At 36.4% G+C, this 27,905-nt stretch overlaps 1 protein-coding gene across 2 annotated transcripts in view; it reads right to left on the bottom strand.

Annotated features, from left to right (window-relative positions):
- Positions 1 to 391: 391 nt before the first annotated feature.
- Positions 392 to 27,905, bottom strand: part of LOC110464040 (serine/threonine-protein kinase NLK-like) — a 41,583-nt gene continuing 14,069 nt past the window's right edge. The window contains exons 4-11 of one of the 2 annotated variants that reach the window (XM_021519052.1): positions 26,337 to 26,443; positions 25,704 to 25,789; positions 24,436 to 24,645; positions 13,279 to 13,467; positions 11,919 to 12,120; positions 11,182 to 11,275; positions 10,082 to 10,133; positions 392 to 7,891 (exon numbers count right to left, since the gene is read on the bottom strand). In XM_021519052.1, the coding sequence (XP_021374727.1) occupies positions 10,091 to 10,133; positions 11,182 to 11,275; positions 11,919 to 12,120; positions 13,279 to 13,467; positions 24,436 to 24,645; positions 25,704 to 25,789; positions 26,337 to 26,443 (931 nt within the window). In that variant the 3' untranslated portion in view covers positions 392 to 7,891; positions 10,082 to 10,090. The remainder of the gene's footprint in view (positions 7,892 to 10,081; positions 10,134 to 11,181; positions 11,276 to 11,918; positions 12,121 to 13,278; positions 13,468 to 24,435; positions 24,646 to 25,703; positions 25,790 to 26,336; positions 26,444 to 27,905) is intronic. The other variant, XM_021519051.1, reaches the window with a different exon arrangement.

The raw sequence follows: 27,905 nt of genomic DNA, 5'->3' as shown, positions 1-27,905 counted from the left end.
AAGAGTTAATTTTCAAAACAAGCCATTCAGATTGATGTCTCGCCTGTGCCCCGCTTTTAACCATCAATGCACATGTCAAGCTTGGTTGGTGTAGCACTTATAGTTTCAGAGAAACTGAATGAAAAACAAATACCTAATGTTGATGGAGACGCTGACAAAGTCAATGGACCATGAAAGGTAGGCTGCATCCAGCATTTGATGCATGGGTTGAGATGTACTACCTAAGATGCATATATAGCCCGGTTTGGCTGGTCTTAAACTTATACTTTCAGTGAAACTTACTTAAACGCAAAAACTTAACGTTGACGCCGCTATCGCCAGAAAAGCAACACCTAAGTCACGCTACCGCTACTTCTGGCGGCGAGACAAAAACAAAAGAAGTCTTGTGTAAGTTTATTTTTCAGGTTTTAGTCCATTTATTAAAGTTTACTTCGTTCATAAATACATGTAAATAGACATCACATACACAATTTGTCTCTTTCTGACACTTCACTTGCAAATTCTGTGCAAAACATAACAAAAGCTAGGGTTCTACCGTATCTAAATATAGACATATCATATATAGCAATACAACTAGGCAGACCTGGACAAACAATAAATAACCCCGACCCCCGGGCCTACAACCCCAGGGGGCGGGGCGGCAGTTTGTACAGCCAAAATAAATTCACCCACACAACCTTCTAACCCATTGCATACCTCTGGCAAGATAATAATTCAAAGGCCACAGGGGTCAATAGGTCAAAGGTGAACCCTGGTCAAAGTTCACATACAGAGGTTACTGTCTGGTGAAACCCTACACCTGTATGGCACAGGGTGTCACTGCTCCAAACAGCTACCAACACTGGCTGTTGTTTGAAACAACTTGCAGTGAAACATCAGATATCATTTTAAAGACAACGGTCATCCTAACACACGGATACAAGGAAATTAAGGCTCGACATTGGGAGAACCTGCGTAACGGTGTCCAGCTAGCAAGAAACAAAACAAATATCTTCAACCAAACAAGCTAACAACTTCCCTCTTGCTTTGTTTTAAAAAATTTGATAAAAAAAATTTGTCTTTTAATGACAATATATTCATTAATAGGTATACTATTAGCCGATCAATTTTGGCTAATTAATGCGACAAAAAAACACTGACAATTTCTACAGACATTGACCATGCAGATCCACAGGAGTGAAGAAATAGATTTTTTGTTGGTCATCGGAAAAAAAAAAAAAAAAAAAAATAGTCAACAGATTTTTGGGTAAAAGTTTGGGTTTTAAAACTTGCCAACGGAACAAGTGTACAGGACCTGAGGTACGAACGGAAGGCACTGAATGTCACGTGTACAATGGGGAACTAAAACACAGACGCGGAAAATACATCCCGCCAAAATATCCCCCACTACTACCCAAAGCTTCAGTCAAATTCATATTGCTTTTGACCTGGATAAAATGTATTCATTTTGTTGAATTTGAACAATAATATGGACAACTTTAAAGGGGCAAGTTAAAAAGTCTGATAAACTTTTACACTGTAACGGGGACACTTTATATCAACTACTGTTCATATTTATATATATACATCTGATACAAAAATTGCACACGCTAATAGACCAGATCGGCCATTCAAGTACATGTAAGAGGAAAAAAGGAAAATATTAATGATCATAACATTTTTGCAACACCAAATAATTTTGAGATTACTAGACCTGTGGCCGTGTTGTTCTCACTACATGGAGAATGGATGGGATTTGTCGGAAAGGTCAGAGTTACCTGCCCTTACACAAATAGTAAACACATTCAATATAATGTTCACACCGACATCAAAGCTTTGTCTAAACATTGGGAGAGTTACCTCCCCTGTATCTACACTATATCACCATATATATATAACACCATCATTTACCCCTAGGCATGGTTTCCAATTCCTGAGATGTTCTAATGAATATTCAGTATTTACTTGAAGTCTTAAGGAGACATCAATGCAAAATTTTCAAAAATCAGTTTTGGAGAAATATCTGAAAATTTACATAACTTTTATTTTTCTTTCCTCCAGATTGTCATTCTGAAATCCTACATATAGAATTTTTAGTTCTAAACCTGATCTTTTAAAAGTATACTTCATTAATATTTTTTTTTATAATTTAGTTTGTCAGTCTTTCAACCTCTTGGCCCTGAATTTTTTTTTAATGAAATTTTCCATGTTTAATTTGATCTGTAATAGAAGCACCATTATCTATATATAACTTGGTGCAAGTTGACTGCAGTTTATTTTTTGGGGAACATCATTGTAAGGAATTGGACGCCAAAGCCTGTTTCTCTTCATGCAAACACAAACTCACCAAGTCATTAAACCCGACACTGTACAAACACGCATATTTAGAAACATTCCATTGACAAAAATATCAGATTTACAAGACTTTGTACACATTGATTTGTGGAATGACCTTTGCTCATTTACATAAAAACTGTACAACTGTTAATAATATATAGGTATGTGTATGTATATATATATATTGTCTCAATGTTGCCGAGACTAAGAGTTGTCTCCCCTGAACACGAAACAATGTGGTAGTGACTCGGACAAAACGCTATCTAAATTTTGTATTTGAAAATGCTACACCCTTTCTTTACATTGTCACTTTTCTTTGAACCTTTGTCATTTGATCTCATAATGAACTCTTCACTAACTTCGTATTCTCCAGCGAGTTCTACAGAAAAATCCCATATCTGAAATGGCCAATAGAGCATATCATTGTTCATATCTGTGCTGAATATCAGAATTAATGAAAGAAGGGTAACTTGAATTAACAGCTTTCAGAGATGGGATTTCCTTTTATAATTTGCACCACATTTGTAGTGTATAGGGTTTGGCGTTTCACAAGGTCAAGCGTACACTCGATCAAAAGGATTGCAATGACAAAAACATCTTACACCAACATACAAACACAACTATGGAATAAATTAAAATCTACCGGTCGCTATAAACACAGAAACACACACATATTTGATATAGAAACAAACATATATTTCTTGTGTTATAAAAGTACCAGGGGAAAAAAACCAACAAAAAAGATAATGTATATTGAACGACATCATTGTGTAGTTTACTTTTCTGGCAAAAGGGCAGTGCGTTACCAGCTATATGGAATGCACCCGTGTGTAAAAAAAAACATCCTAAAAAGTTAACAAGAACTGCCGGCTCAAACAGCTCTTTAATTGGCTGTTCCGTTAACCACCAACATGCTTTCCATCAAAATCACTCGCCGCTGAAGTGACGAGGTATTAACGGAACAGCCACTTACATCTGCTCCGAGAGCCGGCTGATTCATTGGTGGTTCACCAATTGGTCGATGGTTGGTCATGCTAAGTGAAACTCAACAATAGGTTGTTGTCATGGCAACTATACACAATTAAATGCATGTGATTGGGCAAATTTCATTGGAACCCTGATGAACTGGCAAAAAATCTCCTTCTAAACAAAGACGAAATATTGAATGTACAAAAACTTTGATTATCTTTTTAAAACATGTAACTCCTGCAGTATAAGAACACTCAATTGTACAACCATTTACCGAGTACAAATAACACACTACCACCGTGTAAGACGGCTGGGTACCAACACATAATCGGGGTAGAAATGTAAAAATATGGATGTAGACATTACCATTTAGACCAAGGAAGTGGTATTATAATGCATAGGATACTGGCAGCATTCATACCGATAAACCAACCATCTACAAACGAGGTAACCCTCGCAGCTGATCGTTCTTAAAGAACATAAAAATGTACAATAAAATATCGCTATTCCTAGTTTGATACTGTGGTGTGGGTGTGGAGAGGCCTGTTGGGGCGACAGTTTGCAGTACATTTTCCCTGAGATGTTCTGACATACAGAAAGCAGAAAGTAAGAAATCATTACTTTCATCTCTATTCATGGAAAGAAAAAGGTCTACTTGTTAAACAAGAAAGATTTGTTTCTCACGCTAAAAAAATACTGGCATATAATATGGTGTTAGAAGATGCTTACTGTCCAAAGAACATGGACATTTTCTTTCTTGAATACCGAAGTTGATGTACTATGTAAAATACAACCAAAGCATGGATACTTATCATCAAATTACGTATTTCAATACCTAGTATTTACATCTTTTCAAGCGACAACCGTAGAACACTTAATGCAGTTGCTGCTTTTGTGTACCAGTTTTTATAGAAATGAAAAAAATGCATGCTACACATAATGGCTTAGAGCACAGGCATTTTTAAAACACACTGGATATTTCCGACATGCATATATTGTCTGATTGGAAGAAAATAATAAATATATAAAACTGTTAGTTAACTCATTCACCCCTGAAGACACATGTGAACTCCTCCAATTCAAAGGTTGGAATAGTTCATTATGAAATTTCAGGGGTGAACGAGTTAAAGAATTGAGAGTTGGAATCACCTTCCTGTTTTTGATTTTTTCTAATCAATATGTACATTTGCAAACCACATATCATTATAACATACACACTTGGACAAAAAATAATAAGTAAGGTATTATTGTATACATTCTCATCATTAAGAATACATTAGTCAAACACAAATAAGAAATAAAATAAACGACATATCATGGATGAAAAAGAAGGAATAGTAATAATAAAAAGTGAGCTATACATTTCCATCAACGTGAGATCATTAGGCGAGGACTGTAATCGGTATAACACAACACCGTTAGGGAAAGCCTCGACAATTAAATCAGGATCATTACGGTACGGACAAGACACACCGGAAAAGTGTCCCAAACACTGGTTTCTTTACTGTAGTGTCCGCGATCCAGTTTCCTGACATTCCTTAACTTACAGAAATTCATTTCCCTTACTCCAGCTATGTTTTACTTTCCCATGGAAAGATAAAGTCAAGAATTTCTTCGAAGTTGAGGAATGTTTACAAACTGGGACTAGAAACCACAACAACGTACCTACCATGCCCCAACTTATTACATTTACCGACAATGCTTGGCGTTTTGTTAAAGGTTTCCATTGGTCATGATTTTATCATTTGCTCAAGCAAGTTTCTATAAATAGATTCGTAACATATCACATTCCAGTAAAATAATATCATACATGGTATACAGCGCTGTTCATAAGACTTAAATGTCATGATTTCGGTCAGGCCACGATAAATCTGATCATGTCATGAAAGACATGACAAGGTTCGTGTTGTGTAATTTAAACGACATAACAAGATTGTGTTGTGTATTTCTAATAACACTTCCAACCCTGTTGTCCTCTTTGGAATGACCAGACTGAATGTAATGGAACATTCCACCTTGAAAACGTGGGGATGATTGGTTCATTTAAATATTTCAAGTAATAATAAGATTTGGAATTAAAAAGTTGCTAAGAGTAAAACATAAAAAAAAAAAAAAATCTTGGACCTATATATATTTTGATCTAGCGAGATCTTGGTAAGAATTCACCATTTGCAGCAAACACGGGGAAAGTAAAAATGGCTGACTAGGACAAACCATTGTGATGAGATTCCTGACCTCTGCTACACACCAATGATGTCACCATGCCGATCACCACAAATATCTTACGAGGAGGCTACACTGGTACCGAGTCGCATAGAGCTCACACGCAATGACATCGACCGAGGTTTCCATTTGTACAAAGCAGCTGAAACATTTAGCAACTCCAACTAACACACAACCTATCTTGTCAACAGGCAAGTGGCCTCTGACTACAGTCCATAATTTACATCACACTTTTCACAATATTCTGCCATAAACATTTCAGAGCTTTGAACTGGGAAATGTGTATCTTGACAAATTCTGTATATAAATAATCCCCGTCGACTCCACACACATCTGGCGAAAAAAACTTTCCTCATCTGCCGAAATACAAGACAGACGACATTCAAAAAGTCTGTATGATTTTACAAAACATGGGTTTATACAAGTTACTGGCACAATCCCACCAACGACACATCTCCAGACGCGCTGAGTCAGTCCTTCTTCATGTCGTAATAATTGGAAATATTCATTCATTCACAGGATGAGTCTCTGCTGAGTTACATACCATCGCCTGGCACCGAGGTATGGCTCATTCATTGTAAGGAACAAACGGCTGTTGAATGCACTTAACACATACTCCACAGATCTTCGTACGTGGTCCATCACCCGCTCTACACTAGAACAAGGGGAGACAATCCCCCCGCTTATCACTAGAACAAGGGGAGACAATCCCCCGCTCTACACTAGAACAAGGGGAGACAATCCCCCGCTCTACACTAGAACAAGGAGAGACTATCCCCCGCTCTACACTAGAACAAGGGACGACATTCCCCCGCTCTACACTAGAACAAGGGACGACATTCCCCCCGCTCTACACTAGAACAAGGAGAGACTTTCCCCTGCTCTACACTAGAACAAGGGGAGACAATCCCCCGCTCTACACTAGAACAAGGAGAGACTATCCCCCGCTCTACACTAGAACAAGGGGAGACAATCCCCCCCGCTCATCACTAGCATAAGGGGAGACAATCCCCCGCTCTACACTGGCACAAGGGGAGACAATCCCCCACTCTACACTAGAACAAGGGGAGACAAATCTCTAACCATACATTACAAACTGGTGGAGATTTCTCCACTGATATGTGAGTCACCCTAATTAATACGATAAATAAAATCCAGTCCGACTTCTACTCAGCTAGGGGGTACATAGAGAAGGCTGGCAGGGCCCTTGACCCCTCAAAACTGAAATTGACCCCACCATGTTCGATTTTTTTCCCCCCCAATTTAACATAGAATGGCCCTTCTTAATTTTGATATTTACTGAAAATTGCTAAAAATGGCCCACCACTCTAGGTTTTTCCCTAAACTGGTCACGTTTTAAATAATTGAAACTTAACCTTCTACTTTTTGTTAATAGCTTCCAACAAAAATAAAAGTCAATTGTTGAGATAAAATCATCAAGTTTTCTTGAATTTTTCAGAACAGAATATTTTTAGAAACAAAAGTTTCATGAACTTTTTAGTAACTTCATGAAAGCAGAAAATTGTGCCCGTATAAGAGTTGAAGCCTGACTGGGTTGAGATCTTTCACCAGGTAGCTATGTGACGGTAGGTTGTACTTGAAATTGACAAAGGGAGATAACCCCAGATATAATATGGGGTGATAATCTTTTGTTTTTGAAAAATATAAACAATCAGAAGATTGTATATGGACAGGTGCGACATGTTATGTATACTTAACTACCCGGTACTTCGTTCTATAAAGATGTGTTCTAACAGAGCTGTACAGATCAATATTCGTTGCAAAATATTGAGCATTTGTTTGACAGTACTGTTATTTTTCCACAATTTTCTTTTAAAGATTCTAACTGGAAGAAACACCCTGGGTGTACATTTTTTGCCAATGATTCTAATGAATGAATTAAGATTTCTCTCAATCTTTTAATTTTTTGGAAGAAGTGGAACATTTTGACGGTTTCAGTGGTAACTAGGTGAAACCTACCATCACATATCAATCCGGAGTTTAAACGACACAGAACTGTTATACAGTATGAATGTTTTCACTGTCAAACAGTGTTATTACAGCTTAAGACAAAACTGACATTTCGTCCAATTATTATACAACAATATTTATACACACAAGTTTTATAATCTGTGAGCACCAAAATCTTTATAATCTAACTATCTAACTGAGATGTGGATGAGTGGAGTTCATTGGCTGAAGTGTTGAGCTCCAGGTCAACCAACACATTTGTACATCCAACAATGGGTAGAATGAATCATTCATACTTTGGTCCTGGCTGAAGTGATGATGATGATGATGAAGATGATACAGATGAGGAGGCTGAGGCTAGTCCCAGGCGTGAGGAGAAGGTGGGAGTTCTGATGGCTGTGCCACTTGTGAACTGGAAAATACAAACACAATTCTACGTCAGACGGGCAGTTTAATAACACCGATGTGGACACATTCGAGATTATTTGTATTTTCTACCATTTAACTCATTCACCCCTAAAACCACAGTTGGACTCTTCCAATTCAAAGGTTGGAATAGTTCATTATGAAATTTCAGGGGTGAATGAGTTACTAATAAATATCACAAATGTGGTTGTTTCCTCTACATTTAGATTAACCATCCTCACCCATTGTTCAGAATTTCCTTCACACACTTGTAATACACAAATTGTAGGATTAATATCCTGTAGCAGTACTAATACTATCACATATGTATCAATTTATATTTAGTATTAATACAGATGTGTTAATATTTAATATGAATAATCTGCCGAGGATATTAATACTTCCAGGATTACAAGCATGTGGAGCCAGGTAATTCAGACACCTTGATTTCATGCTTTGTTCACGCCTCTATTCTCCACTCAGAGAGAAGAAATTAAGGCAAGTTTCATGCTAAATTGGCTTGATAAATGGGCCATTTTTTTTTTATATATAAATATTTTGTCAAAAAAAAATTCCTTTCAGATTTAATTTTAAATTGATTAAAGACAAAAATCAAATCTTAATATAAATATAACTTTCACTGATTTTACAACAATTATGGAACAAGTTATTTTAACTTTAATTAATCACTTTTGTTGGCCTGGATGTTAGCACGCGGAGGGGCGAGTGCGCTATCCACTGCGCCACCCGACCACCCAATTGAATTAAAATAAAGTAAATCTAAACAACCACTATTCAAGTATTACCAGTCAGTCAAGCATAAAAAAATCTATGCAAGACGAAAAAAAGAAGAAGGTTATAATGTTAATCTAAATTTAGACTTAAGTTAATGTTACAATGATTAAAAATGACTTATATTTGAAAGTGTTAAACCGGTATAAAAAGGCTTGAACAAGAAACCTTTGTATGCCGGTGAATTGTAACAAAAAAATGAAAATAACATATTTGTCTATAAATGAAATGCATAAAACACAAAACTGGACATCACAAATACTTAAGTAAAATCATTCTACAAACAGGAAGTCACGACAGTCACTGAGGAGGAAGAGGGGCAACAGTGTAAGGGAGATCACTCTTACCGCCCATGTTATAAAAAAAATGGTCAAATCAATTTCAGGAATGACAGAATGAAAATGGGCCACAAAACAAAACAGAGAAAAAATCAGCAAACAAGTTAAATTAAGAACAGGAACAAAAAACCCAGACAAAATAATGAGCTTTTAAAGACAAAAAAAACAAGAATATATCATAATTCCGTCATTGCAGGTTTCACCAGAATCTATTACGCTTCTACATTAAGAAATGAAGTCTAGAAAATCTTCATTAGCTAAATGAATAATATTAATTATTTGATAGTGCTGCTATATTAATATTATATTTTTCAGAAATCTGGGCTGAGTTTCCATTCCTTCACTCTACAGTGCTGATTGACCAAACCAATATTTTCCCACCGAAGTTAATCACTGAACATCCATATACCACTACACACAAAACAACGGTCAGTGGGATCAACTCGACATTACAAAGCTCAAAGAATCGGGGCAGCACGCAAAAATAAACCGACTGATATTCCGCCTCGGACAGGGCCCTGTGCACACAAGACAGGGGTTATAAGGTTATTGAAGGGTCGCTCAGTACAAACTTTAACTCATTGACCCCTGAAGACACATTTGAACTCCTCCAATTCAAAGGTTGGAATAGTTCATTATGAAATTTCAGGGGTGAATGAGTTAATGGAATCAGCTCAACACACAAAATCTAACCAATGTTTACAAGGTATGTTGATCAAAGTATGATAAAGACACCAGAATGTGCTTAGATAATCTGAAATATTGTATATAATAAAATAGAAAGTTTGTTTGTATAAAATCCATTTCAATATAAAGTTTTAAGCAATTCAAAAGAGCAGGCAGTGCATATAACATAAACAAGCATGCAAAGGAAAAGTATGAAAAAGCAAAAATATTCTTGTCAACTGCTTTCAACGTAATATCTAGTTTATATTGCAGATCTCAGACTGGTAAAATGTTAGAACGGGAGGATGTACAGAGCGACCCCTTCATGGGTTCCAGTGTGCACTGGGCATGCCCAGAGGATGAATATCTTAATGATGGGCGGCAAGACGGAAATATCTCACTTTTACAGGTCAGTGGCCCCTCTTCACGTTGTCTCGGTCAGAAAGTGGATCCCTACAGAGGTTAAACAGAAAGTCAATCATCAGGATCAAAGGTACTGCCCAACAATAATCACAAAATAAGTATTTAAACAAATTCTCCCCATGTTAAGCATTTGTTAAAATATAAATAAAATGAAACTTGAATTAAGCTTTATATCACAATTTCCTGTGGATTGAATGTGAATGCATTGAATTGCAAAAATAATGATCTTTAAAAATAGATGAAATAAAATTGTGCAAAAAACCAAATTAAAATCAACACACACATAAACAAACAAATTTTTGTTTTGTTACTATGTAAGTCCTAGGTGGTTTCACTTGTTTTATAAATACCAATAAAAATTCTGTTCCCCCCCCCCCTGTGAAAATAGCACAATTTCAGTCAAAAATGTATTTGCTCGACAAAACCTTCTGTAGAAAGAGTTTTTGAAAGTTTTGTTTCATTTTCAAATTATTCACAAGGTCTATTTAAGAGCCCAAGGAAAAGTAAGTGGGTATGGGGGGTAAAGAGGTCAAAGGTCACCTAAATAGGTCAGTTGGATGACAACCGAAAATTCCTCTTTAAAGTCAATTCTCTGAAAAATCAGAAACATTGAATATTACATAAAATTTGTTGGATAAAATCTATAATATTTTTTTCAAAACAAAGGTATAGAACCTAAAACAAATTATTTCTGTTTCAGAAGAACTTGGATTTTCACTAAAAAATTGGTAGTGAGGGGAAAATACAAGAACTCATACCTACTGACCTATCCTACAATTCTCGAGCAATGAGCACTGAAACATACAGAATTTTTTAAGACCGAACCAACATATGATTGCAATTGAAAAGTTGTAAAGCAGCAAATTTGCACCCTTCTTACTTTTGCCTTGAACAAGAATGAGAATTCAACACAGAGACAAAAATTGTTAAAATGTAGTCATGTAGTTCCCGAACACATTCATGGGTATAATGAACAAAAAAAACTTTTTCAAAATCCTAGTCGACAAAATTGTTTTCCGGGTGAAATTTTTGCTGTTTACAGTGATGAAATTATCCACCTCGTGATGAAGTTACTTACCTTGCAAAGCTTTTGTATGATATGGAGTTTGGGTTGAGACATAGTGGCACCGAATTGCCTTGCTGCTGTTCTAGAATGAACTTGTGTAATTTTTCTAGAAAGAAAAAAAATCATGCATGTGATTAGAACTAGCAAGTTATGATAAAAGAAATGTAGATCCTATGAAAATACGAAGAATCCAATCATACTCATCAGTATAATTGATATTATCTAGAGTTGTTTTGTGTTTCTTGCACAAGTTTGAGAAATTGATTTATGATACATACAGATATGATTATGCCCCTCATTTACATACAGTAAAACCCAGATATAACACCCCTTGTATATATACAGTAAACTCTTGATATAATGGCCCTTGTTTATATATAGTAAAACCTTGATATAGTGTCCCTCGTTTATATATAGTAAAACCTGGATATAATGTCCCTCGTTTATATATAGTAAAACCTTGATATAACACCCCTTGTATATATACAGTAATTTCTTGATATAATGGCCCTCGTTTATATATAGTAAAACCTTGATATAAGGTCCCTACTTTCATTTGCCACCTCGCTTACTGCTAACATAATTCAATTACCTCATTTCATTTTTCCTTAATTAAATAATGCCTTTATTCCTTTTCCCTCAATATGACACCACAACCCTTTTTAACCCCAGATTTTGTCTGGACAGATGGTGGCAGTATGACGAGGGCTTTCTGTATATTACACATTTGTGACGGTGAACATACGTACCTTTGACTACTCTAACGGACGTTAGTCCTTCCTCGAACGTGTAGCTGAACGGCTGGTGACAGACTGGTTCGAAGTCTGAGGTATACTGGCGCCCTGAGGAGTTGGTGTTTAGACAACATTTACACATACATGAGTGATAACGTAGGCGTCCCTCATCTAGGTACGGGTGAGCAAGGGCGTCCGCCGCCGTGATTCGTTTTTTCTGTAAACAAAAGAACACATCCATGGTCAAAAACTGGGTTCAAGATTATGTGAGAATTTTTTTGTTGTTTCCTATTTGAATTCAGATTTGAATTTATTGTATGCGTCAACCATACTTACTGTCAACCATACTTACAGTATGTTGTTTGATCTATGCAACAAACGAGTATGCAAGTTTTGTGATACATACATTAAACTCATAAAGGTAAATATTCCTTTGGAAACTATTTTACAATACAATAACCTTGTGTTTTTCTAGCGAAAACTTTATGGATCGCCACAGAATCAAGAAAGCAAATCATTTAATAATTAATCACCTGAAATTGGATTATCTCCCTTCAAATGTAATTTTCTATTTATTGACCTGCGTCGACTATTGTAAATGACCATGGCCAGAGTTTTCTTGGTACTTTGAGGCTTGCTATCTTTTTTATACATTGGGACAAACTGACAGTGTATCATGAGCATAGCAATCCTCATTCCTCCTTTTTTCAATTTATTTAACAAATGTAAAATTTTATGAAGTTCTTATTAATAAAGTATTTTTAAAGAAACTTAAAAAATGAAACTGAGATCTGCTTGAAGAAAATATCAATCTTGGATTTTAGATTTTAAGTTTATCATCAATCTGAGAAGACATACCTGAATCTCCTTGAGGAAAGGAACTGAATACAGGTAACATTTGGTGTCTTTTTAGCATTATTGTCATGGTAGGGGCTCTCAATAGGACTGGTGAGAACAACTGGATTTAATAATTCCATGTTTAATTCAATGTATTTTCCTATAAAGAATTTTAGGAACCCTCAAATGCAAGATTCATGAAGAATCTTGATCAGGTCTTAATTTGAATGTAGTCTTTATGTTTAGTGCATATAACACATATGCATATTATGTCCTGTTCCAACAATTTTTAACCTATTTCTGGGAGAACAATTTTGTTTGTTTGTTAAATACAAGTTAGGATTTATAGTCATCATGGACTTTTGTTTTAAGCTTTTTTTCCCACAGGTATGCAATTTGTATGTTTTGAGTTTTCTGAATTTCATAAGTAAGGCAGTGAGAAGCTTGCAGTTTATATTTGAGAAGAGTTTAAGGTTTAAATTTCTGATATAAGCATGATCAATGTTGTTGGGTTATACGTTTGAATTAATACACTTACAGGGTTGAAGACTAACATACGACACAGGAGGTGTACTGCTTCGTGTGTGGCCTGGCTAGACAGGGTGTAGAGGGCGGCCAGTGAGGGCGGTTTATGGGGCTGTCTCCGTAAATGTGCCCTCGCGCCATCGCATGCCGTCCTCATGTCGTCGACAGAGGGTGTGCCGAGCAAGTCTGTGATGAGTTCCAACTGTAATGGAAGGAGAGCGGTGTCAGATACAGAATCAATGTTACATAAGGTACAAAGCTTTATCCTAATTAACTTCACTGTCAGATACAGTCATACAGTACAACACTAAGCACATTGACTCCCACACCAAAATATCTTTTTTCCTTTTCAAATCAGAAATGTGAAGACTTTTCCATTACCATTAGAACCTCTGGTAGACTTGGGCACTTGTGAATTTATTTGGCGGTACGTCCGTGGTAAATCGGAACTGAATTGATTCAAAGAATGCAGAGAAAGTGCTTTTCTTGATAATCAATCGGAATCAACTTCCAGCCAATCAATACTGTTTCCATGCGACTCTTCAGCATCATAAAAACCAAAACTGTCACTAACGGTATTAAAAATCAGAATACCGAGTCAAAATTATATGGTTTTTTTTTCAAATCAGTACCAACTCATTCTTATTTTTCAACACTGACAGTAACATTGCTAAAATCAAATGTTATTTAAATGCCATAGCCAAGTTCTAATGTAACTGGTGATTATTATTTTTTAATTTCAAACACGTCAAAACCATATTTTCCCTAACTTATCCTGATGAAACACATAGAATTGTAATTATAAGTTTTAATTTGGAAATATCTAAATAAAAAATAAAAGTTAATACAGCTAAAAACAGAAAACTTAACTTAAATGTCAAATGGAGATGAAGTTATTTGTTGAACATCACCAAGAAAAAATGATTGTCAGGTAAATTTTCATTGCAAGCATTAATGCTTGCAGCAAGTAATATTCCTGGATAGACATTTGGCTACAAGGAGAACGGATGACAACAATAATCTGATTTCAGTAAGGTTTCTCCTAGATCTATACAAGCCACGAAATCAATACAGCCGTTCCCCTCACAGTGGGCCACAAAGCCTCCTGTACGTATACCAGTCAAACCTCCAACAACAAAAACACACTCGAGAAATTTGTCTAAATTTGTCTCTATGAGATATGTAACGGAATGAGGAAAACGACTCGCAGATCCAACGTAATAGTGGTGCTTCCTTTAAACCTTATCCCCCGACTCGAATCTTATGTTACAGGCAGCGTTTCAATTCCCACTACAGTGGATTGTGGTGAACACAAAGATTCTGTATCGACTGCTTCGTTATTTGACCTTATTCCACAAATAATGAAATCAGTAAAAGTGACACCAATACATACATAAATTTTACTGAATGATGTTGATGATATTTTATTAATACCAAAACTGAGAAAAAAAAATCAAATATTTTCAGTCATAACAATAAACGCATCCATTCAATAATGGTGATATTCCGAACTATTTCCCTCCAGACTGAAAGGTAATACGTGTTGATAGCGCACCGACTACACAGAATAGTCCATCAAAATCCTCAATCACACCTTACAGAATTCCATCTCTACAACATGCTGAGTAAATTCTGAGTGTATCAGTCTGGAAAAAGAAATCTCAAGCTGACGATTTATTTTTATACAGCAACCTCAATTTACTAAACCCTCATCTTAAGTACAAGAGGCAGGGAATCTTAGCCGAATGTTTACAGGTATTTATTTTCAGCCAGATGTGTCTGTTAACAGCTGTCGAGATCTATAAACAGACGATATCTGTCGACCAGAGTGATTTACCCTGTGTGGAAACCGTGTTCCGACACATTTGCACTTCGAGTACATCAGATTGCACTACCCATCTTATAACATAACCGAATTCCACTTTCTGATATATATGTATATAATTTTATGGTGAAAAAATAATCTTGCCAAAATTGAAATTATTTATAGCCATTGGCAGAACTAACAACAGGGAAATCTCAATCGAAGGATAGGATGTTTGAGGTTCAGCCCCCGGGTTTACCGAGTACTGAACCCCAATAATGTTATCCTGAGGGTCGAGATTTCCCGCCTTCATCACACTGGCGTGACCACTTTTCTCCTATACTTTCATATTGCTAAAAATTACTATAAGTATCACACAAGTTAGATGTTTGTGCAAAACCTGACGAGGTGATCCTATGACGAGGTGATCCTGTGATCCTATGGCGAGGTGGCGACATTTTTCAGAATAAACGTACATGAATGCCCTCTCTCTTTATCGAGATACATCTGTGAAGTTTTGGGAGAAATTCCTTTCTTTGTCATCATCTCATTGCCTGAATTTTCTCAAGTTGTTTGACCTCATGTTGAAAATATCATTGATATCTCATACAAGTGTTACTGGTTACGATGATATTTGACCAGTATCACCTACACAAGTGATCACAGCTACAATCATAAAATGCCCAGATGCAACGAAACTGAAAAACTGAAAGTTTCATTATCTTTACAATTTGTTTCAGTTTCTTTCTTAAAATATCTGACAGGTATGGAAAAGAGGACCTGACAGTTTTTTCTATTGTACTTTTAAATTTTGACTCATTTCCCCCAGTAGAATGCTTAGGTTTGGGAATAATGATGGGTTGGGCTGGCTACAAAGGTGGACTATAGGGGATCGCTCAGCCTACAAGGTGTCAGACCGAGTGCAAGGGACTGGACCACAATGGTCAGTAGAAAGGACACACCTGTCCAGGTGTGACAAGGTTTGTTAACCAACCAGAGGGACACAGGGTTAACAGCTTTCTGACCTCTCCGTTACCCTGATCAACACCCTCGATACTACTGACATTTTGTCCTGACAATGGGGGGTAAGTTTCCTTCAAATTTTGTATGAATTTTTTGAATAAATTTATCAAAATACTGCTGTACAACCAAAATTGATGTAAAAGAAAATATACATATCAATCAACATGTTATGAAAATTTGTATGAATTTTCCATTGTTATTTTGTAAGGTTAAATTTGCTGACCTTTGACCTGATAACATTGCAGAGACTGAGGTTCTCTGCATTGAAAAAGTAATTTACTGCTGACCCGCTTTGTGTTATCCCCCCTCCCCCTCCTAACACACACACAGGCAGATCATGAACGGTCACATTTTACACTTGACTGCAGAACCCTTGAACTGTGATTTCCTTTTTATTCAGTCTCAAATTCGACTTAAAAGAATCTATTGGGGATCCCACAGCTCACTGAAGATAAAGTCCCCCATCTCTGCCTCTCTAGGAACACATTTTTATTGTGCCGTCTCACTATGAGGAAGACTAGTACTATAGACTGGTGTTGAGGCCCCTTGAGACATAAAAACATGAAATTCTCCCCGGATTCCTTGTTCCTACAGCGCAATGTACATATCTTCATTAAATCTCCTCAGGTCCTGGAACCTCCCACAAATACATAACCCCACCCCCCTACAAACCCAACATAAACTCAACCATTCTGTGATCTGAACTATTCCATCATTAGCTGAAGGGGACACAGCTCTAGACCAAGTCAGCTGAAAACCAGTACCCCATCTGTTGATAATTATTCTGCAAATTTTAGCAACCAAGTATTTATAGACTGGCCGACTCAAGTACTGACTCCAGGAAAAAAACATAAAGCTGTTCTAGTTTGTTGTTTATGCCATTTACTCTAAATCGGCCAATTATGTGATAATATATCAACAGCTAACAGCAGGTCCGATATTCACCCTTCTGCATGTTAGAAACAATCCTGTCATATAAACAGTTTCAACAGTTTCCTTTTGTAAACATCTGGTCAAATTAAATCAATCTAACAGTTTTGTCCTCCTTGACAAACATCCTTTTATATTTCGGAGCCCTACCTCCAGTAATTGAGGCTGATAAACAAATTGTTTTGAACTGCATTGTTCAACAGAACGACAGTTTCCATATATATACTGTCGCAGATCCATCATCAGGTACTATATATAGCACACAGTATAAACACATTTAAATTAAACTCACAGCTATTTCTAAACTCAAAACATCACTTTATTCCTTTTAAATAATTTGATTATCAGGTGTTTGATATTCACTTTAAGCGATATTCTATTTTTCAATGTCTAAAATAATAACAATAAACTGAAACTCTTTTAAATGTTAACTAACCTTTCAATTTTATTTAACCATATATAGCATCCTAATGATTGTTTTCGTCAGGATGATAAAAATATTTATACTCTGAGTAAGACATTCCACAGTTCTGTATATTACATATTTTATATGTATGACTGATATCCCCTATGATACAGACCAGCAAAAATTCAGTGAAACTCATTAGCATAAAGAGGAAATAAAACAAATTTTCAGAATCATTTTTTTTCAAAACATGTTTCTAAATTCGAGTATTTTTGTGTGTATCATCAAGAGGCGGCTATTGTACAACCCAGGACATGAGTATTATGCTTTCATTTTCTAAATATTTATGAAAATTATCATATTCAGTTCTATCTTAATGTTTTGTTAAGGTGACAATACTTGAGATTGTGTACATTGTATGAAGTGTTATCAGACCCTCAGCTCACAGCTGGTGACCCCCTCCCTACTGTCCAGATTACCCATCAGGCCACAGTGGTGAACCCTACTGCCCGATTCTATATCCCCACACTGTGTGATGTGTCTATGTACTAATTATGGACTAGATAGAGTGGCCCATATTTAACAGTCAGTGACCTCTGACCTAGTTGGCCAGTAACCTTACCAGACTATTAGTATACCTTCAATCATACATGGGTTATGACGGGACGTCAACAAGCCAGGAGTCAGTAAACTGGAGAACTCCTCAGTGATCACGGTTCTGGGACCATTGTAACAGCAATTCAAAGCCAACGGAATATTTCCTGGCATGATAAACTAAACACTTTAGTTCCTGACTTGTAATAAAGCACAGCAGGACAAAAAGGTATGGAATGAGTCAAATATGGTTCTTTAACTCATTCACCCCTAAAGACACATTTGAACTCTTCCAATTCAAAGATTGGAATAGTTCATTATGAAACTTCAGGGGTGAATGAGTTAAGAAAACGAGAGGATCTTAGGATTTAAAATTTACATACCATATAAAGATAAAACAGAGCTGTGATATATAGCTTTCCTTGAACAAGAACCTTTTACTTGTATGTATTCTGTCCCCAATATCAAAAATTAAGAAATAGTAATAATAACAGAAAAGCCATGTAACAATCCAACTGCTACACTTATTACTCAATCAGACCAATCACAGGGTATAACCTTATAATCCCCATAGACCTATGGCATTTTTCACTGAATCAGACCCATCACAGGTATAACCTATAATAATCCCCATAGACCTATGACATTTTTCAGAGATTGTGTATGAGAGGTGAACAGATTTAAGGCTGTTGCCATGACCTGACCTACATGATATATGTGATGACCTCTAGTAAATGAACAACATATTTTAGATATAGGCTATTTTTAGACTAATGCCCTATACACTGGATGCCCCCTCCCCCAGTTGATGTATTTAGGGGGTAGTGTTTCTCTCCATCAGATAAAACCCAGTTGATGTATTTAGGGAGTAGTGTTTCTCTCTATCAGATAACACCCAGTTGATGTATTAAGGGGGTTGTGTTTCTCTCCATCAGATAACACCCAGTTGATGTATTTAGGGGGTAGTGTTTCTCTCTATCAGATAACACCCAGTTGATGTATTTAGGGGGTAGTGTTTCTCTCCATCAGATAACACCCAGTTGATGTATTTAGGGGGTAGTGTTTCTCTCTATCAGATAACACCCAGTTGATGTATTTAGGGGGTAGTGTTTCTCTCCATCAGATAACACCCAGTTGATGTATTTAGGGGGTAGTGTTTCTCTCTATCAGATAACACCCAGTTGATGTATTTAGGGGGTAGTGTTTCTCTCCATCAGATAACACCCAGTTGATGTATTTAGGGGGTAGTGTTTCTCTCTATCAGATAACACCCAGTTGATGTATTTAGGGGGTAGTGTTTCTCTCCATCAGATAACACCCAGTTGATGTATTTAGGGGGTAGTGTTTCTCTCTATCAGATAACACCCAGTTGATGTATTTAGGGGGTAGTGTTTCTCTCCATCAGATAACACCCAGTTGATGTATTTAGGGGGTAGTGTTTCTCTCTATCAGATAACACCCAGTTGATGTATTTAGGGGGTAGTGTTTCTCTCCATCAGATAACACCCAGTTGATGTATTTAGGGGGTAGTGTTTCTCTCTATCAGATAACACCCAGTTGATGTATTTAGGGGGTAGTGTTTCTCTCCATCAGATAACACCCAGTTGATGTATTTAGGGGGTAGTGTTTCTCTCTATCAGATAACACCCAGTTGATGTATTTAGGGGGTAGTGTTTCTCTCCATCAGATAACACCCAGTTGATGTATTTAGGGGGTAGTGTTTCTCTCTATCAGATAACACCCAGTTGATGTATTTAGGGGGTAGTGTTTCTCTCCATCAGATAACACCCAGTTGATGTATTTAGGGGGTAGTGTTTCTCTCTATCAGATAACACCCAGTTGATGTATTTAGGGGGTAGTGTTTCTCTCCATCAGATAACACCCAGTTGATGTATTTAGGGGGTAGTGTTTCTCTCTATCAGATAACACCCAGTTGATGTATTTAGGGGGTAGTGTTTCTCTCTATCAGATAACACCCAGTTGATGTATTTAGGGGGTAGTGTTTCTCTCCATCAGATAACATGACATTACTGACAGAATGATGATTTTGCTGTCTCCTTTTTTAATACATCCTGTAACTCGACACACATACCACACAAATTCAGTCAGACCTGGTGACATTACAATATCCTTATCAGATCAGTATCATACAGATTCAGTTAGACCTGGTGACATTACAATATCCTTATCAGATCAGTATCATACAGACCTGGTGACATTACAATATCCTTATCAGATCAGTATCATACAGACCTGGTGACATTACAATATCCTTATCAGATCAGTATCAGTCAGACCTGGTGACATTACAATATCCTTATCAGATCAGTATCATACAGATTCAGGGCAAGCTGTTCACTCTACATTTACAATCCTATAACCAGTTTCAGACAAAACAAGCCAAAACAAATGTTGCAGATCCGTCAACTTTACCTACTTAACACTGATCTGCTATCAACTTTACCTACTTAACGCTGATCTGCTATCAAACTTGATCAACTTTAACTTGACCTGTCCTCAAAGCCCCAACTTTACAATAAGTTACCAACTGTCCATAGATCTGTTCTCAGCTAAACCAACTGTCAATAGATCTGTTATCAGCTAAACCAACTGTCCATAGATCTGTTCTCAGCTAAACCAACTGTCCATAGATCTGTTATCAGCTAAACCAACTGTACCTAGATCGGTTATCAGCTAAACCAACTGTCCATAGATCTGTTATCAACTTAACCAACTGTCCATAGATATGTTCTCAGCTAAACCAACTGTCCATAGATCTGTTCTCAACTAAACCAACTGTACCTAGATCTGTTATCAACTAAACCAACTTTACAATACGTTATCAACTTTACATTTATCTATACTGATCACCAATACTCTAGTTCATCCCATACTACTGCAATATAAATGTGTTCAATATAGTGTCAACCCACTCTGACCGTGTCAAGACAATCTCCCCAGTGATCATCACTGATACAGGTTCTGCCCTACTGACTCGGCTGCTAGCTAGGTAAAGCTTGTCTCCCCACCAGTCAGGCATGACACATTAATGATGTTACAACACACGAGTTCACTATCATTTTCATCCATTATGGAAACTTTTTGTGGCCTGTTTTATTGCGAGCGTGGCTGCCACAGACAAGACAGACACAGGAACTCAATGTCACTTGTAATTTGCGGACATAATGGAGAGAAATTTTGACAGGAAACATTCAATATCAAACTTCAGAATTAAATGATTTTTTTGTGGTTATGACAGTCATATGTACAGAACATTGAATCAATACATTTAAGTCAGAGGTCGATACATGTTTCACTTTGTGGTCATAGAATTTGATGACAACTAATGTTTCACGTATGAGGAAAACCATACACATATAAATATGAATTATAAATATCCTTGCCTTACATCAGCAAATTTTTTATAGAGCTTCTCCGATAACTTTCTTCATGACACTCTTACTGACTTGCGTCACAGGTAACCTAAATAAGTCGGCTGATTTAAGTTCAAAATGTAATGAGAAGAGTAAAATTCTTCCTAAACTTACAACTGCTCTATATGAGTAACAAAGATGATGTTAAAATCAGAAATCTTGTGGGTTGAAAAAAAAAACCGAACAGGATCTCGAGATATTACATAATTTTCATTCCCTCAATCACAATAAACGTATATTTAACAAGATTCATGTGTTCATCATTGTTGAGTAGGTACTATCCCAGATTCAAATAGCATAAAAATATTTGAGTCGACTACAATTAAAACACAAGATAAACAACTGACGATATTAATTTTGCGGATTATCACTTTTACAAATACTTTGTTAGAAACATGGCAAAAATTGAGTATTTGCAAATATTAATTGATCAAAAGTACACATGAATCACAAATCCTCGGACATGAATCACAGAGACTGGAATGACAAAGAATTCTGCACCGGTCAGGCCTCGGCTAAGACATTCTCCGTCAATGTTCTACAGGGCATTATACTGACAATATCAAGATTGGGATACACAATAAAAGCAGGCCCTGCCACCAGAATGGAGCCATCACTAAGTGTGTGGTCAAAGGATTTAATCCTCGGCAAAATCCCATGTCCATCGATCACCGACTCGGATTTAGTCACCCTAATTCTATTAATGGTAGGCTCCGTCGTCAAGGAATGACACATTCTACAGCAGGGAGTAGGGATTGATCTTCTAGTAGAACCACAGCCCCTTTTTACCAGAAAATGGAAAATGACTGTCCCTAGCTAGCTAGCAGGTGCATTATTGATGGTTGACTAGACTTGATATCAAGAGGGAGTGTGCACAAAACTCAAGTATAGAGCCAAACTCTGGTATGTATCATAGTGTTTTGGCTTACTAAAAGAAAACACTAACATTTTAAGTCTGTTTGTATTATAAAAAAAAATCAGGAGTGAATGAGTTAAAAGTAATACACCCAAGGTTTTCATTCATATTCATTTTCTAATTCTTGATATAAGCATAGAAATCTAAAAGGACTCCATTAAAATGTCAAGGACTCCATTTGAACTACAGCATACAGATGGACCCAAAATACTCTGAAAATAGTTCTGTCCATTGAATACCAATGCACTTACACTATAAACAGATTATCATTATTCACAACAGGTTTCTAATTAAAGTAACCAACCACTAGCAAGCTATTTTCAACCTTTGATGCAGATAGGATAAACATTCAGTCGATGTAGAGCATAGTTCACCTAACTATACCTATTTACAGTAATAATACTGCAATATTTATCTTGTCTATATGCTATCAACCCTTTCACCAAAATAGACCATAATGGACTTGCCCAGATCAGTGCATGGTAGAGTTTATTAAAGGTACATAGGGGTGAAAGGGTTAACAATACGGGAGAGGGTCCCGAAGGTCAACACCTCCATCCTGTAACACCTGCGAGGGTCTCGAGGACACATTTAATCCTGCGTTTTGTATTAAGCTCAATGATAAGGTTTCTGAGGACAGAACCTTTTTCGTGCCTGTAACATCTTTGGTCTCGAGGAACAAATGTGATCCTATTTTCTGTATATATTTGATGGGAGGGTTTCTGAGGACAATATCTGTAACAACCCAAATTTGTTTAGGACAAACTTAATCCTGTTTCTTTCAGTATTTGCAACTGCAGAATTTCTGTTGACAATTCCTGCTTTATGTAACAACATTGGGTTCTTGTGTAAGACAAACATAAGTCAGTTTCCCGTAATAACTGTGATATTCATGAGGACAATGCCTGTAATGTAACGACAGTGAGTTCTTGTGTAAGATATAAACGAGTCAGTTTCCCGTAATAACTGTGATATTCATGAGGACAATACCTGTAATTTAACTACAATGGGTTCTTGTGTAAGATATATACGATTCAGTATCCTGTAATAACTCGGATATTCTTAAGGACAATGCCTGCTCCCTTCACAGCCAGCTCAGGTGTGTGGTCATCATTCTGAACGACAATCCATCACAAGTTAATTCCGTTATAACACTGTCGTGCAGTGGCCGGTCAGAGAGTGCACTCACACCTGTGTTAACGACTGTCCGTCACACGCAGTTACCACAGGTAAGTAAAGGTGCGACAGACAGGTAAACAGATGGCTTAACCCAAGTTTAAAAGGTACACCTTGACGTGAACAGACAGTGTAACATCACATACATGTACTGCTGGTCGTTATTGTCTGTTAGCTGGGGCCCACTATACATTTAACTAATTCACCCCTGAAATTTCATAATGAACTATTCCCACTTCTGAATTGGAAGAGTTCAAATGTGTCTTCAGGGGGGAATGAGTTAACTTGTGCTAAGGTTCACAGCTTTTAGCCAATTACATGAACCCTTGAGAAAAGATAATTGAATTTATAAAATGGTAGATTATTGATTATAAGGGAAATACTCCTTTCACAGAATTCTTTCAATTATTTCTGTAAATTCTCTCGATCCTTATATGCTAATTTGGTTTCAACTAAGATTCGTATCCAATATAGATATAAGAATGGGGATACAGGTTATTGTACACTGTGTAGGTTGTGTGTAGGCTGATTCAAACTGTTTTGTTTGAAAGGCCTTAAGTTGAACATTATTAACTGGTGGAATCACATATAAAATCATTGTCATATTTCTCACACATGTATGCTAGGTACTGTGTCATCTTGTTAGTCTTGACACTTTGATTACCAAAAAAATAGATCCAGAGACAAAAATCTCGCCTCTTTTTCATTTTGCAATAAATGCAGCTAATATTTCTGTTATTTAACAAGTTTGTTGATATTTTTCATTGCTAAACCAGTGTCTACAGTATTCTTAGCAGCAGAAAATGGAATGGGAAGCTTATAAGAACTAAAGGTATAATATATTAAATAGGTTACAAAATCAATCCAATCTGTACAAAAATATTTACCTGTTGTATAGGGCTTTGTGCTTGGAAGAGAATCCGTCGTCCTAGCAGCTCTGCAAATATACAGCCGACGGACCAGATGTCGACACCGGACCCGTAATGCTTGGCCCCCATGAGGATCTCCGGGGCCCGATAGTACTGGGTCACCACCTCCTGGGTCATGTGGATACACTCGTCCGGCTCCTCAATCCGCGCCAATCCAAAATCACAGATCTATACGACAAAACACATGCACCCTGTTATAGTCAAGCACTTTTATAACAATCTCGCTACTGATTTAACTCATACTTAAAAAGAGGCTCTAACATCATCAATTTGCAAAGAATTATCCCACACAAATAATTTTAAATTTTGACAGCAATTTATATACTAATTTTTTTTTAATTTTTTTTAAATTTGTTCTTAAAAAAAATGGACGTATTTTCTTCAAATTTTGTGGAAATAACGCTATGTTTTCCTAATTCAAAAGGTACATGGCCATGTGAAAAAAAATATTAAAAATATTGTTGTCCTTTATACTGTCCCATTGACTAACTGTAATGTAACCAGCATAGGAGTTCTATATGTCAGCACAGCAAATTGCTTTTTATGTATATAAATATACTGTACAAGATCGGAATCCCCACTCTAAAGCAATCTGACTGAAAGGACGACAAAAATACATCATTGATCGGGATACATGTTCAGCCTAAATATAGCTTCATTTCAGGATCTAAAGATCTACTCAAAAGCCGGGAGCTTGTAGAATATATATACTTACAACACACTTTACCCACATTCTCACAAAGTTCAGACTATTCATTTGAAATATCTGTAGACATAAATAACTGACATTACGACCCCGTCAATTTCTTGAAAACTGCATAATCCCCTTTCTGCGCTACAATTACAGGAGGAGGCCACTCCCTACATTTCCTCTTCACTTAATCAATAGCCCATTTTCAAGGTATTTACTTTAATTTTATCGAAAACAGGTTTTCCCCGGGTGAAATTTATAAATAAATTGAACTTTCCAATCATACAAGATAAGAACTGTGGATTTTTTTGCCTAAAATAAATGTTTTAAATTGTTATAAAAAAAAGATAGTTTAAAAGCATTTAAAGAAAAGATCCTACACTTTTTTTTCTAAAATAAGGTCAATGACAAAATTGTATGCCAATTCGAAATACTGGTAGACTGATTTAATGTGACAAAGTCAATAAGGATTTACCTCATTCACTCCTGAAATTTTGGCAGACATTAGGGGGTTTGGACTCCGAGGAGAACTCACCTTTAGTACACAGTTGCTGTTGACTAGTAGGTTTCCTGGTTTGATATCACGATGTAAAACTCTGGCGGAATGGAGGTATTTTAAGCCTGGCAAAAAATACACAAAATTCATCAATGATAAAATTTTGAATCAGGGAATCAAGTTTTGTTTCTTATGTAATTTCATCAAGAAAATCATAATTAATGTACATAATTTTAGCCCATTTGACATCGATCATACAAATTTGTAAATAGTAAGAAATAATAATGGTGCGTAAACCATATGATAATTGATAATAATTAATATAATTGTAAAAAGCCTTTGCCAGTGTCAACTAGGACCTATAATTATCTCAAGAGTACAAATGTTAAAGCAAGACTTCGACATGGTCGGAGGTGACTTACCTCTGAGTATTTGGTAGAGAAAGACTTCGACATGGTCAGAAGTGACTTACCTCTGAGAATTTGGAAGAGAAAGACTTTGACATGGTCGGAGGTGACTTACCTCTGAGTATTTGGTAGAGAAAGACTTTGACATGGTCGGAGGTGACTTACTTCTGAGAATTTGGTAGAGAAAGACTTTGACATGGTCGGAAGTGACTTACCTCTGAGAATTTGGTAGAGAAAGACTTTGACATGGTCGGAGGTGACTTCCCTCTGAGTATTTGGTAGAGAAAGACTTTGACATGGTCGGAAGTGAGGGGTTGTGGAGAAACAATGATCTTGTGCAGGTCACTCTGCATTAGCTCTGTTAGAACATAACTGATCAGTGGTCAAGGAATAAAGATTTTGATTTTTCAATCTTAGTTAGTATACACAAAATTAAATATTCTTGCATCTATGAATACTCCCTTTTCCAATAAATCATGGGAAGTAATCGGTTTGTTGGAGGTTTTTGTCTCAATTTTCTGCCTCGATCACAAATTCTGATGACATATGGAACAAATCTGGTTATCAAGTATAAGTGCATGGGCAAATCTTGACAAATTTTAAAAGGAAGACTAGGGGAATATGGTTTAATATTGATTTTTTTTTTAATTTGAAGAGTATACGACCATGTCTACAAATAAGTTTCAACATTCAGCTTTGACAGTTATACAAACAATAAAACAAACAGATTATTAAATATATTTACACTGTAAACATTTATATATAAAAGTGATTACTCCTGCCATAATACATTTTAATTACTACACAATTGTGAATTCACTTTCCTCTGAAATAAACATCCACAAGCTGCAACTAATTTCATCAATAAGTAGGTAAATAAAAAATAAAAAATAATGACTAGAGCGTATTTAGAATGAAATGAGTAATCAGTTCATAGATATCAACGAATAAAACTCAAGAATGACGCTTCGTCCTCTCTTACTGTTGCTATGGCAACAAAACTGCCATCTGGCTGCAGAATTTATCGCCCCTTCCTTCCATCTTCTACATTAGCTATTTGATTGAGTCGGTGGTCGTCACCCAAGGGTATGCTCTCAACATTTGTGACAAAATAAAAAAGCCCCAAATCAATATCAAAGAATATGCAAGTCAATTTACTACTTAGTTTGCAGGGTGACCATGTTTTGTGGTGGCAGACAGTCAACAATACTCCTCCCAGATTCACAAGACATCTGATATTTTTTCCGATATTTGTGATAAGAGTCATAACCACGCTAATGAGGATCTTGGGAGCTTTTAAACGAACATGAAAAATTGTAATCCATGCTGTTTTTCCCCAGGCATCATGGAATGTATTCATACATATATAATCAATGTTACACCGTGAGGTGGTCCTTGGATACTGCAAGTCTGTCCGTCAGCATGGCATAAAAGGTTTGTTTTGTCCTTTTACTGACCTTCAGGCCAAGTTTAAAAACTGCTACGTTACTGTAATATACATATTTTTCTTTGAAATAATTTCCCTTTTTTCCCTGCACTCTTAATTCCTTTTTTTTATACTTAATTTTACATTTAACCTTTTTTTCTCCAGATCTATTCAGCATCTTTGTAAAAAAAATATATGATTATAGATCTGACATTTCTATTCACGCAAGAACTAATCATTGAAATTATTGGACAGAAAACCAGTCTGTAAAACATAACATATGTCCCTGCTCCCACTCTGGTGAAAGGAAAGCCAGACAGTGACACTTAACAAAATTTAGCAAATGAAAAAATATAGGTCACAGTGACTTACATTTAGTAATAAAGCGTACTAATTCTCACTATGTAC

The sequence above is a fragment of the Mizuhopecten yessoensis genome, unplaced genomic scaffold, assembly GCF_002113885.1.
Source record: "Mizuhopecten yessoensis strain PY_sf001 unplaced genomic scaffold, ASM211388v2 scaffold10951, whole genome shotgun sequence".
In the NCBI taxonomy this organism is placed as follows: domain Eukaryota; kingdom Metazoa; phylum Mollusca; class Bivalvia; order Pectinida; family Pectinidae; genus Mizuhopecten; species Mizuhopecten yessoensis.
Note: the sequence above shows the minus strand (reverse complement) of the source record. Positions and strands in the feature narration are given on the sequence as shown.